Source organism: Pantherophis guttatus, chromosome 7 (assembly GCF_059756535.1).
Source record: "Pantherophis guttatus breed Tessera chromosome 7, ASM5975653v1, whole genome shotgun sequence".
NCBI classification, from domain to species: Eukaryota; Metazoa; Chordata; class Lepidosauria; order Squamata; family Colubridae; genus Pantherophis; species Pantherophis guttatus.
Genome location: NC_142069.1, coordinates 87,271,511 through 87,294,908, shown reverse-complemented (window position 1 = coordinate 87,294,908; position 23,398 = coordinate 87,271,511). Strand labels below are relative to the sequence as shown.

At 43.5% G+C, this 23,398-nt stretch overlaps 1 protein-coding gene across 1 annotated transcript in view; it reads right to left on the bottom strand.

Moving 5' to 3' along the window:
* Positions 1-12,800, bottom strand: part of DLD (dihydrolipoamide dehydrogenase) — a 31,850-nt gene extending 19,050 nt beyond the window's left edge. The window contains exons 1-4 of the mRNA XM_087873369.1: positions 12,623-12,800; positions 4,761-4,836; positions 2,695-2,774; positions 1,520-1,588 (exon numbers count right to left, since the gene is read on the bottom strand). Coding sequence (XP_087729495.1) covers positions 1,520-1,588; positions 2,695-2,774; positions 4,761-4,836; positions 12,623-12,661 — 264 coding nt within the window. The 5' untranslated portion in view covers positions 12,662-12,800. The remainder of the gene's footprint in view (positions 1-1,519; positions 1,589-2,694; positions 2,775-4,760; positions 4,837-12,622) is intronic.
* Positions 12,801-23,398: the final 10,598 nt, after the last annotated feature.

Genomic DNA, 23,398 nt, shown 5'->3' with positions numbered 1-23,398 from the left:
AGGATGAGGTAGGAGAGGAGGAAGGAGAAAGTAGGAGAGAAGAGGACGGAGGGAAGGGAAAGAGAGGAGGAGAAGAAGAAGGTTTGCTGTGGAATGAGGGAAGAAAGAGAAGAAGAGCAACTCCGAATGTAATTAAAATGTCTTATTTTTATGCTTTCTTTAAGGGAAACATGTATATGTAGGATTTATTATGTATAAGAAAATGTACATTTTCTATTATGTGGGGAGGGGGAAAGGGTGGGGGGAGTAAATTGTTTGTATTTCTTATAAAACTTTTCAATAAAAAAAAAAAAAAACCACAGTGCAGCTCATAAACTACAGGTAGTCCTGAATTTACAACGGTTCGTTTAGTGACTGCTTGAAGTTACAAAAGCACTGAAAAAAAAAGAGACGGCCGTTTTTTCACGCTTAATGACCATTGCAGCATTCCCACAGTCACGTGATCAAAATTCAGATGCTTGGCAACTGGTTCATATTTATGACCGTCACAGTGGCCAAGGGTCATGTGATCGATTGTTGTGGTTCGCCAGCAGCCTGCGGAGCTGGCAGCGGAGTCAGACAGTGAGGAGGCTGGGGAGGAACATGGGCCAGTCCTGGAGGCTGGGGAAGGCCTGGATGAGGGCTCTGCGTCGGAGGCAGAGATGGGGCCAGGGCCATCTGGGAGTCATGCGCGGACTCCAAAGCCTCCAGTCGGACAGCAGAGAGGCAGAGGAACAGAAGGAGCCTGTTCCTAGTGCGCGCATGCGCAGAGCTGCCAGAAGGCAAGAACAGCTAAAGCAAAAGGGACGACTGGGGAGTAAGGCCAGGAGATGATTGGCCCCTCTCATAAGGCTTAAAAGAGAAACAAAGGCACTTGGGCCTTTTGCAGGAAAGCAACGTTGCTAACTCTGTTTCCAGTCGGCATCTCTTCTTTGTTTCTGAATGTCGTGGGGCTTTGCCAAGTAAGGCCCTTGGGAGGGTGTCAAAGAAGATAAAGGTTGGTGATTATCCCTAAATTCCAAAGGACTTTAATTTAATTTAATTTAATTAATTCAATTTATATGCCGCCCTTCTCCGAAGACTCAGGGCGGCTCACAATACATTCCAAAAAATCATTATAAAAAAACATTTAAAAATTAAAAACATTAAAAACATTAAAAACTCATTCTTGTTTTGCAACTAATTGGGACTCAGCTGGGAATGAACGCAATTCTCAGCTGTTACAATAAAATAGGTTTGTTTGGGACTAATTGTGTCTTGTAATGACTCAGTAAGGCTATGTCACAACATCGATTCCCTTTTCTGACAAGCAAAGTCAAATCCAAGGAAGCCGGATTCACTTAACAACCAAATGTGGCAAGAAGAGTCGTAAAATGGGACAAACACACTCAAGAAAGTTTCTCGTTTTAGTAACATAGATTTTGGGCTCAATTGTGGTCGTAAATAGCTACCTCTGTTCACTTCAGTGTTTCTAAAAATACCCTTTTCAAATTTTGATATTTGCTTCCAATATGATGGGAAAGACGAATCCCAAACCTACCTTAGAAGGGATGCATCCAACATTCAAACATGTCCCACCCAGGGTTTCATTTTTCTCCACGCAGGCAGTCTAGGATTTAAAAGCAAGAGTTATTGTGGTTTTTTTTATGTTTTTTTTTTTAAGTTTTAACAAGTATTACAACAATTTTTTTCCATCCTTCCTCCCTCCCCTTCCCTCCTCCGGTGGGCCCGGAAGGCTAGAAAATCAGCTGGTGCGCTGGAGCTGAGCTAGGACACTTGCGTGCCCCCAGATATGGCTCTACGTGCCACAGGTGGCACGCGTGCCATAGGTTCGCCACCACGGATGTAAGCCAAGTCCCTTCTCCCTGCACCCACAAGTCCATCACGTGGTCCAATCAAAGCACCATCCCAACTGGAGATGCCTCACAGTCACACCCCTCCAGGTGCAGGGCAAGATGTCCTTGACTCTCTGAGAAAGGAATGTTATTGTGACTACATATCACCCTCGTTCCACACAATTCTCCTTCACAGTTTCCCACAGTAGTAAAATGTGGCAGGCCTGAAGGCCCAATACCAAAGATGGCTTCCAGGCCTGACGACTGAGGGTGAATGAACATTGTTTAACTCTCAGAGTTTCTACTTCAAATTTCTTATAATCTGGGTGTCACTGAAGGTCCGTCATATTTAACCACCTCCTACAGCGGTTCGAATCCCTAGTATCTTCAGTATCTTGAGAGTATTAAGAGTATCTTGAGGACGCGGTGGCTCAGCGGCTAAGACGCTGAGCTTGTCGATCGTAAGGTCGGCAGTTCAGCGGTTCGAATCCCGAGTGCCGCGTGACGGGGTGAGTTCCCGTGACTTGTCCCAGCTTCTGCCCACCTAGCAGTTCGAAAGCACGTCAAAAATGCAAGTAGAAAAATAGGGACCACCTTTGGTGGGAAGGTAACAGCGTTCCGTGCGCCTTTTGCCTTTAGTCATGCCGTCCATATGACCACGGAGACATCTTCGGACAGCGCTGGCACTTCAGCTTTGAAATGGAGATGAGCACCGCCCCCTAGAGTCGGGAATGACTAGCACATATGTGCAAGGGGAACCTTTACCTTTATCTGCACACAAGATGAGTAACCTTCCACTCTTTCCCTTGTTGGTAAGAATTTTGGGAAACTTTTCCAAACTATTGAGACATTACCTGGGGATCTTACCATGCTTGCTCACCTTAAAGCCAAGTTGGGCAGCTTTGATGGCAGCAACATACCCTCCGGGACCAGATCCGATGACGGTCACATCAGCATCAACTGACAAAAAGACCCAAACTTAATTTGAGAAGAACAATCACAGAGAATTTTTTTTTAAGTTAAATATTTAAAGATTGCCAAGAAAGATTGGCTCAGTGGCTAAGACACTGAGTTTGTTAATCAGAAAGGTCGGCAGTTCGGCGGTTCGAATCCCTAGTACAGGCCTCCTGCGTGAGCAGGGGGTTGGGCTAGATGACCTCCAAGCTCCCTTCCAACTCTGTTACTGTTACTATAGAAAGATATCTCCATTGCTACAGAATATATTGTTCGTTATTTTCACACAGTTTACGGTAAACAAGTAAATAGCCACAGCTTTATTCCATTGTACAGGTATTCCTCAACTTACGACCACAATTGAGCCTAAAATTTATGTCGCTAAGCGAGACAGTTAAGTGAGTATTGCCCCGTTTTACGAATTTTGCCACACTTTTTAAGCGAACTGTGGCGGTTGTTAAGTTAATAACGCGGTTGTTAAGTGAATCTGACTTCCCCGTTCGCTTTGCTTTGTCAGAATGTCGCAAAATGTGATCCCATGAGCCCGTCATAAATACGAGTCAGATGCCGAGTGCCCAAATTTTGATCACGTGACCCTGGGGAATGCTGCAACAGTCCTAACCGTGAAAACAGGCATAAGTCTCATTTTTCGGTGCCGTTGTAACTTTGAATGGTCACTAAATGAATAATGGTTGTAAGTCGAGGACTACCTGTATGATAAACAATCCTCGGATCGGACTTCTTTGTTAACAAATTGAGACGGCCAATTCCAAGGGCCTAGTGCAGGGGTATCAAACTCGAGGGCCGGATCAGGGTTGTGTTTGACCTCGGGGGCAGGGGTAGGATGCTAGGGGTTCGGGAGAACCTGTAGCTAAGATTTTGTGCAGTTCGGAGAACCCCCAAATCCCACTCCTGGCTGGCCCCACCCACTCCGCCCCTCCACTCCCAGGAGTCCCCACGCAGCCTGTTTTGGATGCAGGTAAGTACAGGGTGCTCATGGAAGCTTGGGGAGGGCGAAAAATGGGCCTACTGGAAGTTCAGGAAGGCCAGAAACGACCTCCAGAGGGCACAGGGAGGGCAAAAACGCACCGCCGCCCCCTCCCACCGTGGTGCAGGAGGCCAACTAGGCCACGCCCACCATGGCCACACCCACCCAGCAACCGGGCAGAGAACCCCTTGCTAAAATTTTTGGAGCTCACCACTGCTTGGGGGGGGCAGGTTGGCACAGCCAGGGGGGGCATGGCCAGCTCACACGTCACTTGTCGATGCTCTGCTTTCGGCTTTCCCGAGCTCTGTTTTTGCTGGCAGAGGGCTGCAGGAGGCCAGGCCATCGCAGCCGAAAATGGAGCCCCGGGTGGGCCGCACATGATCCTCCCGAGCTCCGTTTTTGCTGGCAGAGGTACCGTGGGCCGGTTCTTCGCTGTTTCCAGGGCGGCCCCACGGGCCAGATCTAAGCACCGCACGGGCCACAGGCCTTGAGTTTGACACCCGTGGTCTAGTGGCTTTACTAAAGTGTTTTGCTATGTAATCATCAGAATATGTACCGTGTTTCCCCGAAAATAAGCCCTCCCCAGTTAATCCCTCCCCCGAAAATAAACCCTTCCCAAAAATATTTAAACACATGAGGAGCTGGTCCCTGTCATTTCCACTACTTAGGGTTAGGGAGACAGAGCTGTAAATCCGGTATGACGGCAAGAGGAGCCCCGTCTTGCTCCGCGCGCCCCAAAATAATAAGACCTCCTCTAAAATAAGGCCAAGCGCTTATTTCAGGGTTTAAAAAATATAAGACAGGTCTTATTTTCAGGGAAACACGGTAATATAAATGCATAAATGCCAGATGCAGTGTCGGGTACAACTCAAAAGAGCTGGTTGAACATTTAATAAATAAATAAAACAGTAATGCAGTTAAACCCCATCCTGGAAGGAGCGGTGGATTTTTACGAAGAAAGAAACCCTATTTTTCCATGCATTTCAAAGCTAGGTAATATTTACCTTGATCGGCGTAAGTTCTCACAGGCGCTGCTGAAATGCTTTGTAAACCATGCTGGATCCGGCTAAAATGGCCCCTCTAATTTGAGGAAAAGAAAAAAAAAAAGAGGAAAGAATAAGTTTCTAGAATAAGGCCTAACAGAATGATCCGTCACTCATTTTACCCTAATTACTCTAATTACAACCTAATTACTTATCTTTCAATTTAGTTTAGAACAACAAAACATAAGGACGAGTTTTTTCCGAATGCCATCACTCTCAGTGGTGAAATTCAAAATTTTTTTACTACCGGTTCTGTGGGTGTGGCTTGGTGGGCGTGGTGTAGCTTGGTGGGCGTGGCAGGGGAAGGATACTGCAATATCCCCATTCCCTCCCCACTCCTGGGGGAAGGATATTGCAAAATCTCTATTGCCACCCCACTCTGGGGCCAGCCAGAGGTGGTATTTGCCGGTTCTCCGAACTGCTCAAAATTTCCGCTACCGGTTCTCCAGAACCTGTCAGAACCTGCTGGATTTCACCCGATCACTCCGCTAAACAACTAATTCCCACAACACTGTCAAATTAACTACTAAGACTATATTACTATTTTTCTTCTCATCCTTATGGCTATATCCGTGTTGCTTGTATCTTTATAACTGATATTGTTTTTATTGTTTCCTAGTATGATTTGATTGCTTATTAGTATCCTATGACTATCATTAAGTGTTGTATCTTATGATTCTTGACGAATATATTTTATTTTTTTCTTTATGTACACTGAGAGCATATGCACCAAAGACAAATTCCATGTGTGTCCAATCACGCTTGGCCAATAAAAGAATTCTATTCGATTCGATCCTACCTTTATTCTTTGCAACTCTTAAATAGGAAAAAAAAAAATCTTCAATGTTTGTCTTCCTTGGCATCTAAATTCCCTCAGAAAGGATGACATATCCATACGATGCATTGGGCAAAAACTCAACCCTTACTCTTGTTTTCTGTATCCTAAATAGCATTTTTGTTTATTATACTCCGCTAAGACAAAAGTTTGAAAATAAAAGCTGAGGTGATTAGCCATTCTTAAGCCTGCTCCCAACTACCGATTGCAAAGAGCCTTGGTAGTACAGGGGTTTAAGGCACCCTGTTATTAAGCTTATTAAGACCAGCTGCGTGCAATTACTGCAGGGTTCGAATCTCGCCAAGGCTCAAGGTTGACTCAGCCTTCCATCCTTTCTAAGGTAGGTGAAATGAGGACCCAGTTTGTGGGGGCAATAAGCTGACTTTGTATAAATATACAAAAGGATGAAGGCTATTGCTTAGCGCATTGTAAGCCGCCCTGAGTCTTCGGAGAAGGGCGGCATATAAATCAAATTAAAAAAAAAAAATAGCAAAGTGTATTATGTGCCAATAAGCTTATAAACCAATACTTCCTTACAAACCTTGACGTTTGGTCCTTGCAATTAATCTCAAGGACACATTCAAATCTGTTTATACAGCAGAAAAATATTATCAAAAAGGCTATTGTGGCTGATTATTTCCCGCTATCTCAAACCTCAGAGAGGCAAATAAGATTCCTACAGAAGTCCAGCTTAGTTTTATCACATTAGGAAACAATATATTGTACTGAACAATACCGGATAGCTTACATTTCAAAAAAAAACAATTGAGAACAATCCAATTCTCATAGTTTTTCTCCAGGAAAGCCAAAAATTCCAATTATTTTAATTCTCAACAAGGAAGCAATTGATGATCAAGAAATGCAGGGTAGACCAAAAGTCAAACCCCATAAGCCACGTCATTTATTGCATAAATTACATTAAATGTTCAACTTGATTGCCAGTTCTTTATTTCTTTGACATATGATCTTAGAATGTCCCTAACACAGTAACGTTTCCCCCAAAATATATTGCGATTGGTGTATGAGGCCTGACTTTTGGTACATCTTATAAAACTCTATAAAAGTGACACTCGGCTGATTTTATTGATCAGCCAAGTTTTTATTGATCAATATTGATATTGTTTCCTGATTGCTTATTTGTACCCTATGGCTATCATTAAGTGTTGTACCTTATGATTCTTGATGAATGTATCTTTTATGTACACTAGGAGTGTATGCACCAAAGACAAATTCCTTGTGTGTCCGATCACACTTGGCCAATAAAAATTCTATTCTATTCTATTCTATTCTATTCTATTCTATTCTATTCTATTCTATTCTATTCTTTCTATTCTATTCTAATTTTATTTTGATTTATACAGAATAAAGGACTGCCAAAGTAAAAAGGAGCCTTGGTAGTACAGTGGTTTAAAGCACCCTGTTATTAAGACCAGCTGCCTACAATTACTGCAGGTTCGAATCTCGCCAGGCTCAAGGTTGACTCAGCCTTCCATCCTTTCTAAGGTAGGTAAATTGAGGACCCAGTTTGTGGGGGCAATAAGCTGACTTTGTATAAATATACAAAAAGGATGAAGGCTATTGCTTAGCGCATTGTAAGCCGCCCTGAGTCTCCGGAGAAGGGCGGCATATAAATCAAAAATTAAATTAAATTAAAAAGTAAAATTTGAAAGAAAGAAAAGATATATTATCTCTCTCTCTCCCTCTCTTTCTCCCCCTTTCTTTCTTTCTTTCTCTCCCTCTCTCTCCTTTTCTCTCTCTCCCCCTTTCTCCCTCCCCCTCCCTCCCTCTCCATGGGATACCCATAAAAGTTTGAGGCAGGGATGAAATCTAAAATTTGTTACTACCGGTTCTGTGGGCATGGCTTGGGGGGGGGGGGGATAATGTGACTGAGTGGGCATGGCCAACTTTTTTTTTTTTTTTACTTTTAAAAGCATTTTTTCTACAACCTCTTCGGCCGAAGAGGTTGCAGAAAAAAATGCTTTTAGTAGCCTCTGATGATCAGGCAACTCAGCTGGGATCGCCAGAGGCTTTTAAAGGCATTTTTTTCCCCCACAGCCTCTTCGGCCGAAGAGGTTGTAGAAAAAATGCTTTTAAAAGTAAAAAAAAAAAAAAAAAAACAGCCTCTGATGATCCCACGGCTCAGCTGGGCATGGGGGGGTGAGCGCAGGGATTTTTGCTACCGGTTCTCCGAACCACCCACCGCCATCGCTACCGGATCGAGCGATCCGGTCCGAACCGGGAGCATTTCACTCCTGGTTTGAGGGATTTTGCTTTAACTGTTGTATTGCTCCACGCACAAGAAGAGTCCTGCTAGAATTTGCTACAACCACACAAAACTTTTGTGAAAGAACAAAACCCTTGAGATGTTAGACCAAAACTTTCATCATCCTCAGCCACCAGGGAGGACCTCTGACCTATACACTCACAAAATCACCCAGGTCTGCTACCAATTCAAATAATTTATAAAATAATGGAGTTGGAAGGGAACTTGGAGGTCTTCGAATCCAATACCCTACTCAAGTAGGAGACTCTATGCCCGTGATGGCGAACCTATGGCACGCGTGCCACAGGTGGCACGCGGAGCCATATTAGTGGGCACGCCAGCTCAGCTCTGGGGCGCATGCATGCGCCGGCCAGCTGATTTTCGGGCCTTCTGGGCCCACCAGAAGTAGGGAAACAGGCTGTTTCCTGCCTCTGGAAGGCCTGGGGGGGTGGGGAAGGCCCGTTTTTCTTTCTTACCTGGCTCCAGATCCTCTCTGTGTATTTGGGAACGGCGAAAACAGCCTTTCCCACTCCCTTGGAGGCCCTACGGAGGCTGAAAGGGCCCATTTCCCCACTCCCGGTGGGACAGGAAGTGACTCCTAGAGAGGCTCCTAGAGACTCCTAGAGAGGTTCTGGAGGCTGGGGACAGCAAAAAATGTCACTTCCTGTCCCACCGGGAGTTGGGAAATGGGCCCTTTCAGCCTCCGTAGGGCCTCCAAGGGAGTGGGAAAGGCTGTTTTCGCCGTTCCCAGATACACAGAGAGGATCTGGAGCCAGGTAAGAAAGAAAAACGGGCCTACCAGGCCATCCTGTGCCAGGAGCGGTGGGGGGGAGGGGGTTGCGCACACATGCGCGTGGGCACGTGCGCGCGCGACCCTCCCCCGCCCCCCCTCTCCTGGCACGCGATGGCAAAAGGTTAGCCATCACTGCTCTATGCCATTTGAGACAAGTGGCTGTCCAATCTCTTCTTAAAAAACTTCCAGTGTTGGAGCATTCATAACTTCTGGAGGCAAGATGTTCCGTTGGTTAATTGTTCTGCCAGGAAATTTCTCCTTAGTTCTGAACTGGATCTCTCTTTGATGAGTTTCCATCCATTATTTCTTCTCCTGCCCTCAGGTGCTTTGGAGAATAGCTTGACTCCCTCTTCTTCATGGCAGCTCCTCAAATATTGGAAGACTGCTATGATGTTTCCCCCAGGCCTTCTCTTCATTAGACAAGACATAGGACCTGGTTGTCTACGGGACCGCCTACTACCACCAATAGCCTCCCACCGGCCAGTACGCTCTCATAGAGAGGGACTCCTCCGGGTGCCGTCAGCCAAGCAGTGTCGACTGGCGGCCCCTAGGGGGAGATCCTTCTCTGTGGGGGCACCTACTGTCTGGAATGAGCTCTCCCCGGAGATACGGAGGATCCCGGATCTGCGCACCTTCCGCCGCGCTGTGAAGACCTTTTTATTCCACCAGGCGGGCTTGGCCTAATCTTTTCCCTCTTTTTAATATGTAAATTTTAATCTGTTTTTAAATTATTGGGGTGTTTTAATTTGTCTGGGCCAAAATGATTTAATTCGATTTTATCTGGTTTTTAAATTTTTGTATCTATGTATTTTTTTGTTTGGCTGTTCACCGCCCTGAGTCCTTCAGGAGTAGGGCGGTATACAAATCAAATAAACAAACAATAAAACATACCCAAATACTCTTCCTATTTTAAAGTCTAGGAAATAAAGCCTCGTTCAGTTGTTTAGTAACTGCAGTAAGATTCAGCCAGCTGGGCCAGCAATGAGCAGGATTGCTGGGGATCCTTGCCTACCCAAAATATGCAAAAGGCAACAAGAGTGCTTCTTCTTGCCAACTCCTTAGAGTAGGGATCAGGGGTGAAATCCAGCAGGTTCTGACGAACCGGTAGCGGAAATTTTGAGTAGTTTGAAGAAGCGGTAAATGCCACCTCTGGCTGGCCCCCCGAGTGAGGTGGGAATGGAGATTTTGCAATATCCTTCCCCCAGGAGTGGGGAGGGAATGGGGATTTTGCATTATCCTTCCCCTGCCACGCCCACCAAGCCACACCCACAGAACCGGCAGTGGGGGGAAAAATTGGATTTCACCCCTGCGTCCAACTCTTTGTTATTTTGCTTTTGGCATAGGAAAAGAAGCTTGGATAGAGCGTCAATTGTTTTTGCAGAAATTATCTAAATATAATTTAGCTGTACCACAGCTCTTTCACTCTTTCAGCTCTATTCTGATTGATTGATTGATTGATTGATCAATCAGTGGAACGCCTTGCCTCCAAAATAAATAAATAAATAAATAAATTTGTTTCTATACCGCCCTTCTCCCGAAGGACTCAGGGCGGTGTACAGCCTATTAAAAACACAAAGACAAACATCAGTTAAAAATAATTAAAATTATTACATAATTTCGGCTCAGATTTAAAACCCCAGAAATTTAAAACACCCAATAAAACATCGAATTGTTTTATAATTGGGCCAATAGTATATAATTCTTTTAATAATTTAAAATTTTTGTGCTGTTATGTGTTTTAGTTTTTGGCTGTGCACCGCCCTGAGTCCACTAGGAGAAGGGCGGTATACAAATTGAATAAAATAAATAAATAAAATAAAAATAAATTTAAAAATCATTACATTGATAGCCCGGCTTTGCAGAACAGCGGGGTCTTGAGGGCACAGAGAAATACACGGAGGTCGGAGATCTTACGCATTTCCGCGGGCAGTTCATTCCACAGGGCTGGGGCTCCCACAGAGAAGGCCGTCCCCCTGGGTGTCGCCAGCCGACATAACTTGGCTGATGGCACCCTGAGGAGACCCTCTCTGTGGGAGCGGACTGGCCGGTGGGAGGCTATTGGTGGCAGAAGACGGTCTCGGAGGTACCCGGGTCCTATGCCATGGAGCGCTTTAAAGGTGGTGACCAACACCTTGAATCGCACCCGGAAGACCACTGGGAGCCAGTGCAGCTCGCGGAGGGGCGTCACGTGGGCGCAACGGGTTGCGCCCATAACCACCCGCGCGGCCACATTCTGGACCAGTTGGAGCCTCCGAGTGCTCTTCAAGGGGAGCCCCATGTAGAGAGCATTACAATAGTCCAGCCGGGAGGTGACAAGGGCGTGAGTGACCATGCGCAGGGCATCCCGGTCCAGAAAGTTATGGGTGCTCCATCCCTGGAGGCTTTTAAGAAAAGACAGGACAACCATTTGTTGGGAACGGTATAAGGTCTCCTTCTTGAGGAGAGGGTTGGACTAGAAGACCTCCAAGGTCCCTTCCACTTCTATTCTGATTGATTGCTTGATTAATCAGGGGAATGGGTTGACTTCAGAAGGTATGGATGCTCTATCCCTGGAGGCTTTTAAGAAATACTGGACAACCATTTCTTGGGAATGGTATATAAGGCCTCCTGCCTGAGTAGAAGGTTGGACTAGAAGACCTCCAAGGTCCCTTCCAGCTTTATTCTGATTGATCGATCAGAGGAACCAGTTGCCTCCAGACGTTGTGGCTGCTCCATCCCTGGAGGCTTTTAAGAAGAGACTAGACAGCCTCTTGTCTGAAATGGTCTAGGACGGGGGTCTCCAACCTTGGCACGTTTTAAGCCTGGAGGACTTCAACTCCCAGAATTCCCCAGCCAACTTTGCTTTGAATTCTGGGAGTTGAAGTCCTCCAGGCTTAAAGTTGCCAAGGTTGGAGACCCCTAGTTTAGGGTCCCCTTTTCGAGCAGAGGGCTGGACTAGAAGACCTCCAAGATCCCTCCCAGCTGGCTGGGGAATTCTGGGAGTTGAAGTCCTCCAGGCTTAAATTTACCAAGGTTGGAGACTCCTGGTCTAGGGTCCCCTTCTTGAGAAGAGGGCTGGGCTAGAAGACCTCCAAGGTCCCCCCCAGCTCTATTATTCCTCTGCCATGCTGGCTGGCTGGGGAATTCTGGGAGTTGAAGTCCTCCAGGCTTAAAGTTGCCAAGGTTGGAGACTCCTGGTCTAGGGTCCCCTTCTTGAGAAGAGGGCTGGACTAGAAGACCTCCAAGGTCCCTCCCAGCTGGCTGGGGAATTCTGGGGCTGGAAGTCCTCCAGGCTTAAAGTTGCCAAGGTTGGACACCCCTGGTCTAGGGTCCCCTTCTTGAGAAGAGGGCTGGATTAGAAGACCTCTAAGGTCCCCCCCAGCTCTATTATTCCTCTGCCATGCTGGCTGGCTGGGGAATTCTGGGAGTTGAAGTCCTCGGGGCTTAAAGTTGCCAAGGTTGGAGACCCCTAGTCTAGGGTCCCCTTCTTGAGAAGAGGGCTGGACTAGAAGACCTCTAAGGTCCCCCCACCCCACCCCAGCTCTGTTATTCCTCTGCCATGCTGGCTGGCTGGCTGGGGACTTCTAAAAGTGGAAGCCCACCAGTCTTTTAGGCCACTAAGACACGACAGCCCTGTAGTGTCCGCCACGCACCCCCCCACCCCCGTGTCGCCCCCCACCCTCTGCAAGAAGCAACCCCCACCCACCCACCCCCAGCAACCCAGCCTGCCTTTCTCATTTTATTTGCACACGTGTCCCTTTGCAAGCATCGTCTGAACCCCCAACCCGAGCAAACACCCCCCCCCAATGTCTGGACGAGGCCGCTCTGCAAAGGGCTCCAAGGCTTCAGCAGGGACTTTGCAGAGCCCCCCCCCCACGTCCCCTCGGGGCCCCCGGACACGCGTGGGAGGGACGAGACGGGAGCGCAGGCCGAGGGTCCCCCGCGGGCGCTACCTGGGCGAGGGCGCAGCAGACGCGGCTCCAGCTCTGCATGGCGGCGGCGGCTCCTTCGGCACCCGCCCCCCCCCCCACTCGGCAGCGGCGGCGGCGGCGGCTCCAAGGACGCCCCGGAGGACTCGCGCAGGCGCGGCAGAGGGAGGGGGCGTGGCCGGCCTCAGACCGGAAGGAGGAAGTGAGGGTGGGTGGGGCTTCTCTTTTCTCCTCCAACCCCTCCTCCTCCTTCCTCCCCTCCCTCCCTCCCCTCTCTTTTCTTCTTTCTTTCTTTTTTCCTTTCTTCCTTTCCCTCCCTTCCTTCATCCCCTCCCCTTCTTTTCTTCTTTCTTTCTTTTCTTCCTTCCTTCTTCTTCCTTCCTTTCCATTCTTTCCTCCTTCCCTTCCTCCCTTTCTTTTCTTCTTTCTTTCCTCCCTCCTTCTTTCCTTTTATCTTTCTTTTCTTCTTTCTTTTCTTCCCTTTGTCTTCCTTCGTTCTTCTTCCTTCCCTCCCTCCCTTTCTTCTTTTTTCCTCCCTCCTCCCTCCTTCTTTCCTTTTATCTTTCTTTTCTTCTTTCTTTTCTTCCCTTTGTCTTCCTTCGTTCTTCTTCCTTCCCTCCCTCCCTTTCTTCTTTTTTTCCTCCCTCCTCCCTCCTTCTTTCCTTTTATCTTTCTTTTCTTCTTTCTTTCTTTTCTTCCCTTTGTCTTCCTTCGTTCTTCTTCCTTCCTTTCCATTCTTTCCTCCTTCCTTTCCTTCCCCTCCTTCCTTTTTTTCCTTCCTTCCTTTCCCTCCCTTCCTTCATTCCCTCCCCTTCTTTTCTTCTTTCTTTCTTTTCTTCCCTTTGTCTTCCTTCCTTCCTTCTCCTTTTTCTTCTTCCTTCCTTCCTCCCTCCCTCCCTTCCACCTTGTTTCTTCCTTTCCTTCCTTCTGTCCTTCCTTCCTTCCTTTCCCATCCTTCCTTCCACCTTCTCCTTGTCTTCCTTCCTTCCTTCCTCACCCTTTCCTTCTTCCCTCCCTCTCTCTTTCTTCCTCCATCCCTCCATCCCTTCCTTTCTTCCTCCTTGTCCTTGCCTTCTTTCACCTCTTCCTCCTCCTCCTGCTTCTCAGGAAATTTTCCAGTTTTTAAACCACCACAATCAGATTCCTTTTCACGAATGAAGGTGAATATACATGTCCCAGGATAATGTTGTAGGATCCAATCTGGGTCGGCCATCTGGACCAGAGGTTTTTTTTCCCGGAGCTTTTGGACTCGTGCTGGAGCCCATCCTCCGCATGAGTGCAGCACTGGTTCCAGCACAAGTCCGAAAGCTCGGAAGACGAAACCTTTAGTCGTCAGTTATGAGGACAGTTATGAGATTGGTGTCATTTGTGCTGTTTATTGCTGTTTAGTTACCACACCTTTTATTCCTTCTTTGATTTTATCATTTATCCATTCATACCACCTTCCCCACACAGTACAATAATCTGAGTTCTCAACATTATTTATTTCATGGGTTAGTTTGCTCATCTCTGCGCACTCCAGTATTTTCCTAATTATAAGTTCTTCTGGTGGCAGGGCTTTCTCTTTCCAGTATTGTGCATAAGCCAGTCTGGCAGCTGTGGTTATATGTATTAATAGGTGAATCATTTTCTTTCCATACCCCTTCTTTACTATTCCCAGGAGAAATATTTCCGGTGTCAATTCAATATCTTCTCCAATTATTTCTTGTAACCATCTCCAAATTTTACTCCAATATCTTTTCACTTCGGGGCATGTCCACCACATGTGAAAGAAGGTGCCCTGACCATGGCCACATTTCCAGCAATTTGGGTGCATGTTGGGGAACATCTTTGCTAATCTGGCAGGTGCTAAATACCACCTGTGGAGCATTTTGTATTGGTTTTCCTTATACGTCGCAGCTCTGGTCAATTTACGGTTTTTGTTCCATGCCTCTTCCCATTCATTAAAGTTTAAGCTATGTCCAATGTTTCTCTCCCATACTCTAAGTTGGTTTTTCGCTATCTCCTCAGCTCTGTCCTCATCTAGTAAGTAATTATATAATTTAGCCAAAGTTTTTTTTCCGTTCCCATCAGAATTTTATCTAGTCCGACCCAGATTGGATCCTACAAGATTTCTTTTCATCTTTTTTTTTTTACTGCAAAAGCAGAACTCCTGCAACAGTTGAACCGCATTTAATCTATGACATAAGTCCAAAATTATAAAGAGTCTGGTAGCATCTTTGCAGAGAATAACATTTTATTAAAATGCATTATTATTTCTGAATTATAAATCACTTTCTCAGATGCGTGGAGTAGCTAAACTGCTGGAAGATTTAAACTGAGATGAGGATGAAAAGAAGTGAGGGAGAATAGTTATGGAGCTGCAGAATAAACACGAGACAGATTACAAATACATTATCAATTAACAATTGTAACAAAATCCATTGTGTTTATTAAAGACCTTCTGAGTAGGGTGGATAAAAATCAATGATTTTTTTAAAAAAATAAAAAAAACAGATTTTTTTGATTTAAATCGGATTTTTTTGATTTAAATCGGATTTTTTTGATTTTTATCAAATTTATTTTAATAAAAAACTTTTGGGGTAAAAATCTATTGTAAGATAGTTTTCTATTTAAGATACATAAATAATTTAGTTTATTCAGCATGAAATGGAGCTTAGTTATGGAGCAGGAGGCTGTATATTCTGCAACACTGGGACTATCGGTGAGTCAACAGTGGGTCAAAGGAGTAGCAGAGAGGACAGTTGCTCTTTAAAAATTATGAGTTAAATCGAGTTGATTTAAATCAAGCCTTTTTACTAGTGATTTAAATTGTGATTTAAATCAACTCGATTTAAATCAGATCCACCCTGCTTCCGAGATAATTTGAAACCTTTTGATGTACATGAATTCGGCAGTCTCTTGCTTGATAGTACAAAATCACTCGTTCCAGATTCAAAGTGTAAAATGCTCTATGATTTTGACCTCGTTTTGAATCCTGATATCAAACTTGTACTCATTAATTATTTTGTACAATAAAGCCAGATCTATATTTTTATACCTAAAGTACGCTACACTTAACGGTGTACGATGTCATCTTCCACAAGATGGCACTGCTTGCCTTTTTTCAATCATCCTCTTATTTGCTTTTTTCCTATTTTAAGAATGGGTGAAATTATGAGGCGGTTCACGTTTATAGCCGAAATAGGAAAAAAAATCTACATAATGGAGGTTCTCAAGCCAGTTAGGGAAATCCTGGATGACCTTTCTGGTAAACGAGAATAGGGTTCTTCTCCGCAGCTTAATTTAAGTGTTTTCCTGGGACTCTGAACTAAAACCAGCATCGATTTTGCTGTCCCTGTTTCCAAATTCCACTTGGTGGTTCAAACGTCCTGAAGAGATGTCCTGATTTTCCACATAGGGAAGGTTGCTATCAGTCCTTCAAGGTAGTCCAGACAAGAAACCAAATGATTATTAAAGCTAGCTTTACTGTAAAGTTACCATAATTATTACCAGGACTTATATCCTGCACGAGTCAAAAAGAGGGCTGTGAAAATATTTACAGACCCCTCACATCCTGGACATAAACTTTTTCAACTTCTACCCTCAAAACGACGCTATACAAAGAAAGGTTATAGAATGGTGCAAAGCTCAGTTAACAAATGTCTCCCTTAGCGATGGAAATGTGGGGCTCAGCTGTGGTTGTAACTCGAGGACTACCCATATGACAAACTAACTGGGTTTAATAAACAATTGAAACTCAGCTGGTGATTACTGTATTTTTCGGAGTATAAGACGCTCCGGACTATAAGATGCACCTACCTTTTTGGGTAAAGAAAACAAGAAAAAGAAATCTGCCTCTGCCTCTGCCTCCCAGCAATTTAGCTTCGTTGCAGCAAATAGCAAATAGCCTGCTTTACTTTCATTTTCGTTTTCAGCATAGCTTGATTAGCACAAGGGGAAAAAAAATCTGCTCCCAGCAATTTACCTCCTTGCAGCAAGCAGCAGAGGCCCCCGCAAAACAGCTGAGAGCAAAACAGCTGAGAGTCGGGAGGCCGATCCAATCAACTTGTGCTAATTAGGCTGTGCTGAAACTGAAAGGAGCTGTTTCTTCTTGCTGCTTGCTGCAAGGAGGTAACTGCTGGGAGGCAGAAGCCAAAGGGTGGGGGCCAGTGGGCGGGCGGGGCTACATTCGGTGTAGAAGACGCACCTAAATTTTCACCCCCTTTTAGGGGGGGAAAAAGGTGCGTCTTATAGTCCAAAAAATATGGTATTTAAGAGCAATTGAAAAATCTAATTTTAAACCTAAATGAAAGGGGTTTTGCGCTTTAAACAAACCTTCCCTGCAAAAAAAACCCGTATATTCTCAAGTAACTCTGTGGGAAAGATGGATATATATCTGTGTTTTAATAAAGGGCTACTTTGATTTAATCATAAAATCAGCAGGTGAGACGCCCTCAAAAGCCCTTTGCCCTGTGCTATTTTCAGCCGCTATTTTTAGTAACCGTATAAATAAATGCAACTAAGCTAGCGTAGATCCGGGTGCTTCATCTTGTTTGACTCTCACTGAAACGACAACTAAATTAGCTTTGTCTTTTCGCTTACCTTCTCTCCAGATTTCAAACTGATTTCTTCATGCTGACATCCACATTCCTTCCCTGCCTGAAACAATTAAGCCGAAGAGGTCACTGCCGGCACTGAGACTGGGCGGCGGTAATCAATCCACAAATTTCAGCAGACAATTAGCGTTAATCATTATTTCTCCACCAGGGAGATCAGTAAGCACCAAAGACCACCCCTGCAGCAGATATAGTCTCAGTGTGCCCAGAGAGAGAAATATCAGCCTCTATCTAGGATCTTGCACACTGATCTAGTAAAACCAAAGATATATTCGTGGTGGCTATGGGATGCAATGGCAGCCCATTAGCAAACGGTATAAAAAAATGAAAAATGCATTTATTTTAGCTTCCATAGAACTGTTCTTGGTCAACGTCCACAGCATATCAGGAGAATGAGTATAAAATGTTTTATAGATGGCACATGGCACCTGAAAAATTGGCAAAAATGTTTAAAGATCAATCAGCTAAAGGTTGGAAATGCCATCAGATACCAGGATCGTACTATCATATATGGTGGACATGCCCAGAAGCGAGAAATTATTGGGTAAAATTTCAAACATGGTTAGCGGAAATGACACAATAACATATTGACTTAAAACCTGAACTGTTCCTATTGGGTATCTTACCAGAGAAATATAGCAAAGAAAATATATACTTGATTATACATTTATTTTATTTATTTATTTTATTAGTTTGATTTATATGCCACCCTTCTCATGTTATAACTGCAGTAAGGATTGTATTTGCACAAAATTAGAAAGCAGAGAAAATCCCTACAGAGGGAGAAGTAATTAAGAAAATATTGGAATGTGCAGAAATGAATAGATTAACATTGGCAATTAAAGAAAAGGAAGAATTGGAGTATTTTAAGGTATGGGGGCAAATTTATCAGTGGTTAGAGAAGAGATATACATGAAAATTGATATAATTAAAAATTTGGGGGGAAATGTTAATGAATTGAATGAAGGTGTAAAAGCAAGATAGAAATGTAGTAAGAAAAATGGGGAGAAAGGAAGCATAAAAGAAGTTAACATAAACATAAGAAATTTGGAAAGAAAGTTGCAACAAATTAAATGAAAAAATAAAGATATGATAGAAATATAGTAAGAAAACGATGGAGAAGGAGGTAGAAGACACAAAATATGTACTCAGATGAAACACTGAATGATTAATGATGCATTGTCTGTTTGTTTAAAAAATAAAAAAAACTTTTTACAAAAAAAAAAGAATTGTTCTTTGTCAACCATTAAAGCTCCATGTTTTTTTTTTAAAAAAAACACTAAATCATTTGAATATCATCATTTGTTATGATGACAAACTCTGTTGCTAGCTATGGAAAATGTAGAGAATTGCAAGGAAGGCTCGACTTACAACGGCACTCATTTAGCGACCATACAAAGTTACGGCACTGAAAAAGGTGACCTATGACCTTTGCGGCATCCCCGTGGTCACGTGACTAAAATTTGGACGCTCGGCCACTGGTTCATATTTACATTCATATTCATGGGATCTCCTTTTGCGACCTGACAAGCAAAGGAAGCCAGATTTGCTTAACAACCGTGTTCCTGACTTAACAACGGTAGGGATACGCTTAACAACCGTGGCAGGAAAGGTCGTAAAATGGAGCACAAGTCCAAGCGGTCTCGCTTAGCCACAGAAATGTTGGGCTCCGCTGCGGTCGTAAGTCGAGGACTGCTTTCTTGCCCAGAAGTGGTTTAACTTTGATCTCTCACGGAAGCCGTGCTGTTGTAGATTTACTTTGGAGTAAGTTTTCCTGATGAGGGATTGCCTCACGCTCCCACAGAGATGGCGAGAATCCCGAAGGAGATTGCTGGGTTGTGTAAAGTTCAATGTCAAATCTGAAGACGGGGTTTATAATACATGATAATAATAAAAAAAGACACACAGTTTTATATCCACTCTGGAGTCAACCCAAAAGGATCGCGTTTATTCATCTTTTTCAACCCAGGTTTTGAATGTGAATTTTCCTAGCCTCATTCGTAGCTTTGTCTTTCATTTGTAACTCTCATGCGTTTTTCTCTTCTCTTCTTCCAACCTTCCAACTTTTCTTTTCTCTCCCCTCTCTCTCTCTCTCTCCTTCCCTCTCTCTCTTTCTCCCCCTTTCTCTCTCTCCCTCCCTCTCTCTCTCTTTCTCTCCCTTTCTCTATCTCTCTTTCTCTCTCTTTTTCTCTCCCTTTCTCCCTCCCTCTTTCCCTCTCTCTCTTTCCCTCTCTCTTTCTATCTCTCTCTCTTTCTCCCCCCTTTCTCTCTCTCCCTCCCTCTCTCTCTTTCTCTCCCCTTTCTCTCTCTCTCCCTCCCTCGCTTTCTTTCCCTTTCTCTCTCTCCCTTTCTCTCTCTTTTTCTCTCCCTTTCTCCCTCCCTCTTTCCCTCTCTCTCTTTCTCTCTCTTTCCCTCTCTCTTTCTTTCTCTTTCTCTTTCTCTCCCTCCCTCCCTCTCTTTCTCTCCCTTTTTCTCTCTCTCCTTCCCTCTCTCTCTTCCTCTCTCCCTCTCTCTTTCTCTCCCTTTTTCTCTCTCTCCTTCCCTCTCTCTCTTCCTCTCTCCCTCTCTCTTTCTCTCCCTTTCTCTCTCTCTCCCTCCCTCTTTCCCTCTCTCTCTTTCTCTCACTTTCTCTCTCTTTCCTTCCCTCTCTCTCTTTCTCCCTTTCTCTCCCTCCCTCTCTCTCTCTCTCTCTCCCTCCCTTTCTCTCTCTCTCTGTCTCCCTCTCCCTCTCTTTCTTTCTCTTCCTCCCTCCCTCCCTCCTTCTTTCTCACTCTCTTTCAAGAAAAATTCAGGACAAAGAGTTAAAACAACCGTGCCATGTGTAATGATGGACAGGACCAAATGCCCTCCAACTGAAACATCTTATTTGAATAAAGGGTTTTTCATTTATTCATTTTACCGTTGTTATTTCTTAACCCCTTTTAAATAAAGCACAATCTTAAATAGCATTTGCTCTCCAGAAAGAAGTCGTCAGAGTTTGCAGCCTCCCCATAATCAGATGCTTGGCAACTGACTCATATTTATGACAGTTGAAGTGTCCTAGGGGAGCATGTGATTTTCCTTTTGCGACCTTCTCTATTGACCAGCAAAATCAACGGGGCAGCCTGATTCACTTAACAACCATGTTACTAACTTAGCAACTACAGTGATTCGTTTAAAAAAAAATTGGCAAGGAAGGTTGTAAAATAGGGCAAAATTTACTGAACCATTGTCTCGCTTAGCAAAAAATATTTTGGGCGAAACTGTAGTCATCAGTTGAGGGCTACCTGCACTCTTAAAAAAAAAGATTTGGTGTCACAGCAGTTTGTATGTCAAGTGTACATGCATAGATCCCTATTGTCATGACTTATTGGGCAATTAGCATCATGTACGGAAGAACTAAGGAGAACTTTCCTGACAATCAACCAGTGGAATAGATAGAATAGGACAATGAGTAGAATGGAATGGAATGGAATGGAATGGAATAGAATAGAATAGAATAGAATAGAATAGAATAGAATAGAATAGAATAGAATAGAATAGAATAGAATAGAATAGAATAGAAAATATGGAATGGAATGGAATGGAATGGAATGGAATAGAATAGAATAGAATAGAATAGAATAGAATAGAATAGAATAGAATAGAATAGAATAGAATAGAAAATATGGAATGGAATGGAATGGAATGGAATGGAATGGAATGGAATAGAATAGAATAGAATAGAATAGAATAGAATAGAATAGAATAGAATAGAATAGAATAGAAAATATGGAATGGAATGGAATGGAATGGAATGGAATAGAATAGAATAGAATAGAATAGAATAGAATAGAATAGAATAGAATAGAATAGAATAGAATAGGAAAAAATAAGAATAAGAATAGAAATAGAAATGGAAATGGAAATCCCGTTATAGTAAAGATAGACAAGAAAAGGGAATAGAGATGGGGACAAATAGTTTGGATAAGGTATGGCTAGGTAGTGAGAACAAATTATTAGCCAAATTATACTCCTACCTCCTCGAATACGACAGAGAAGGAGAAATATTAAAAGATCAAATGATCGCTTGGGGGAAAAACATCGAATCAAAGATAAATCTTGATGTTTGGGAAGAAATATGGAATAGCAATCTTAAACCGACGAGAGCAACAAGCTATAAGGAGAATCAGTATAAGATGCTATATAGATGGTACTTAGCACCATCTAGAATTGCTAAGATTTACCCAAATGCAAGCCCCAAGTGTTGGAAATGTGGTCACCACCAAGGTACCTTCTATCACAGGTGGTGGATGTGTCCGGAAGCGAGGAAGTTTTGGAAAAAAATACAAAAATGGATCCAAGAAATATTAAAGGAGGATATTAACTTCCTCCCGGAAATTTATCTCCTGGGAGTGCTAAAATGAACATTTGGAAAGGACAAGAAATATTTGATTATTCATATTGTCACAGCTGCTGGACTCTCCTATGCCAGATATTGGAAAGAGAAAAAAGGATCAACCGAGGAACAGATAGTCAATAAGATACTTGACTGCGCAGAAATGTGCAGATTAACATATGTGTTAAACGGAAAGGAGGATTCAGAATTTTATACGATCTGGGATCTGTGGTATAGGTGGTTAGAAATTAAATGCAAAAGTTAATACTCATGTGGAATAATGCACAACGATTAGTTAACCCTATATATTATTGTACTCTAATTAAACAGTAATCAATTTTACACACAAGAATTTTTGTACAAACTGTATAAATAATTAGATAATTGATTAGATACCGCACTTGTAAATATATAATATGACTACACGTTGCCAAACCTTACAGTTTGAATTGTAATATGTTCTTAATACAATAAAATTTCATTAAAAAAAAAAAAAGGAAATGGAAATGAAAGGAGTAGAGTAGAACAGAACAGAACAGAACAGAACAGAACAGAACAGAATAGAATAGAATAGAATAGAATAGAAAAATAAAAATAAAAAATAAAAATAAGGATAAGGATAAGGATAAGGATAAGGATAGAAATGAACATGGACATGGAAATAGGAATGGAATAGAATGGATTGGAATAGAATAGAATAGAATAGGAAAAGAAAAAATAAGTATAAGAATAGAAATGGAAATGGAAGTGGAAATGAATGTAATGGAATGGAATGGAGTAGAGTAGAGTAGAGTAGAGCAGAACAGAACAGAACAGAACAGAACAGAACAGAACAGAACAGAACAGAACAGAATAGAAACAATGGCATGGCATAGCATAGAATACTAGGGTAGAATAGAATAGAATAGAATTTTATTGTCACTTTAAATCTACACTAATCTTGTGGGCGCTCCATCATGGGAGGTTGGAAAGTCATTTCTCTGATAGGGTCTTCATAGGGTCTTCTGCTTGAGCAGGGGGTTGGACTAGAAGACCTCCAAGGTCCCTCCCAACTTTGCTAATTCGTTAAATTATATTAAATTGGCTGGTGGGTATCATGGATGACTCTGTTCAATTTCCAGAGAGCTTCTCATTCACTCCTGGGTTGAGCAGAGATTGGGTTCTTTCAAAAAGCTATTCTTGTACCATAGGTGTAGTTTCAAGCGTAATATGTATAAGAGCACACTCGACCACACCTGTAGATTCGAGGTAATAACCCTCATGCCTCAAGAAGATTCCATGTGAAGATTGCTCAAGATATGTTGTTAATATTATTACGTTCCAGTAAAAGAATCTTCCTGGTTAATTATTTACCTGGCCATATTGGCTCCTTAAAGAAAGAAAAGAAATTCAGAGGTAGACTGGAGTCCGAATATAGGCAAATTTTTAAAACACGATGTATAAATTTAAACAAAGGCTACCTTGCGTCATCTGCACAATGAGATCTGCCAAGCTTTTGTGGCTAAGATGTGGGCAGCGCTTGTTCCAGTTACAATCTAGGATCAACTTCCTTTACCACAGCTGAGGATCAGAGGTGGTATTCAGCTGGTTCAGACCGGTTTGGGCGAATCGGTCGCGGAAATTTTAACTGGTTTGCTGAACTGGCAAATACCACCTCTGGTTGGCCCCGCCCCTGCTCGCCCCATTGCCTGCCGGTGCGCATGTGCGGCCATACCACATTGCCAGACCCGGCCAGGGGTACGGCCTGATGTGCCGGAGGGACGGCACTGCAATAGAGCTGTTTGGAAGGCAGCCAGACTGCGGTATCCCTTTAAGTTACTTCGACGTGGTGGGGACCATAAAGGA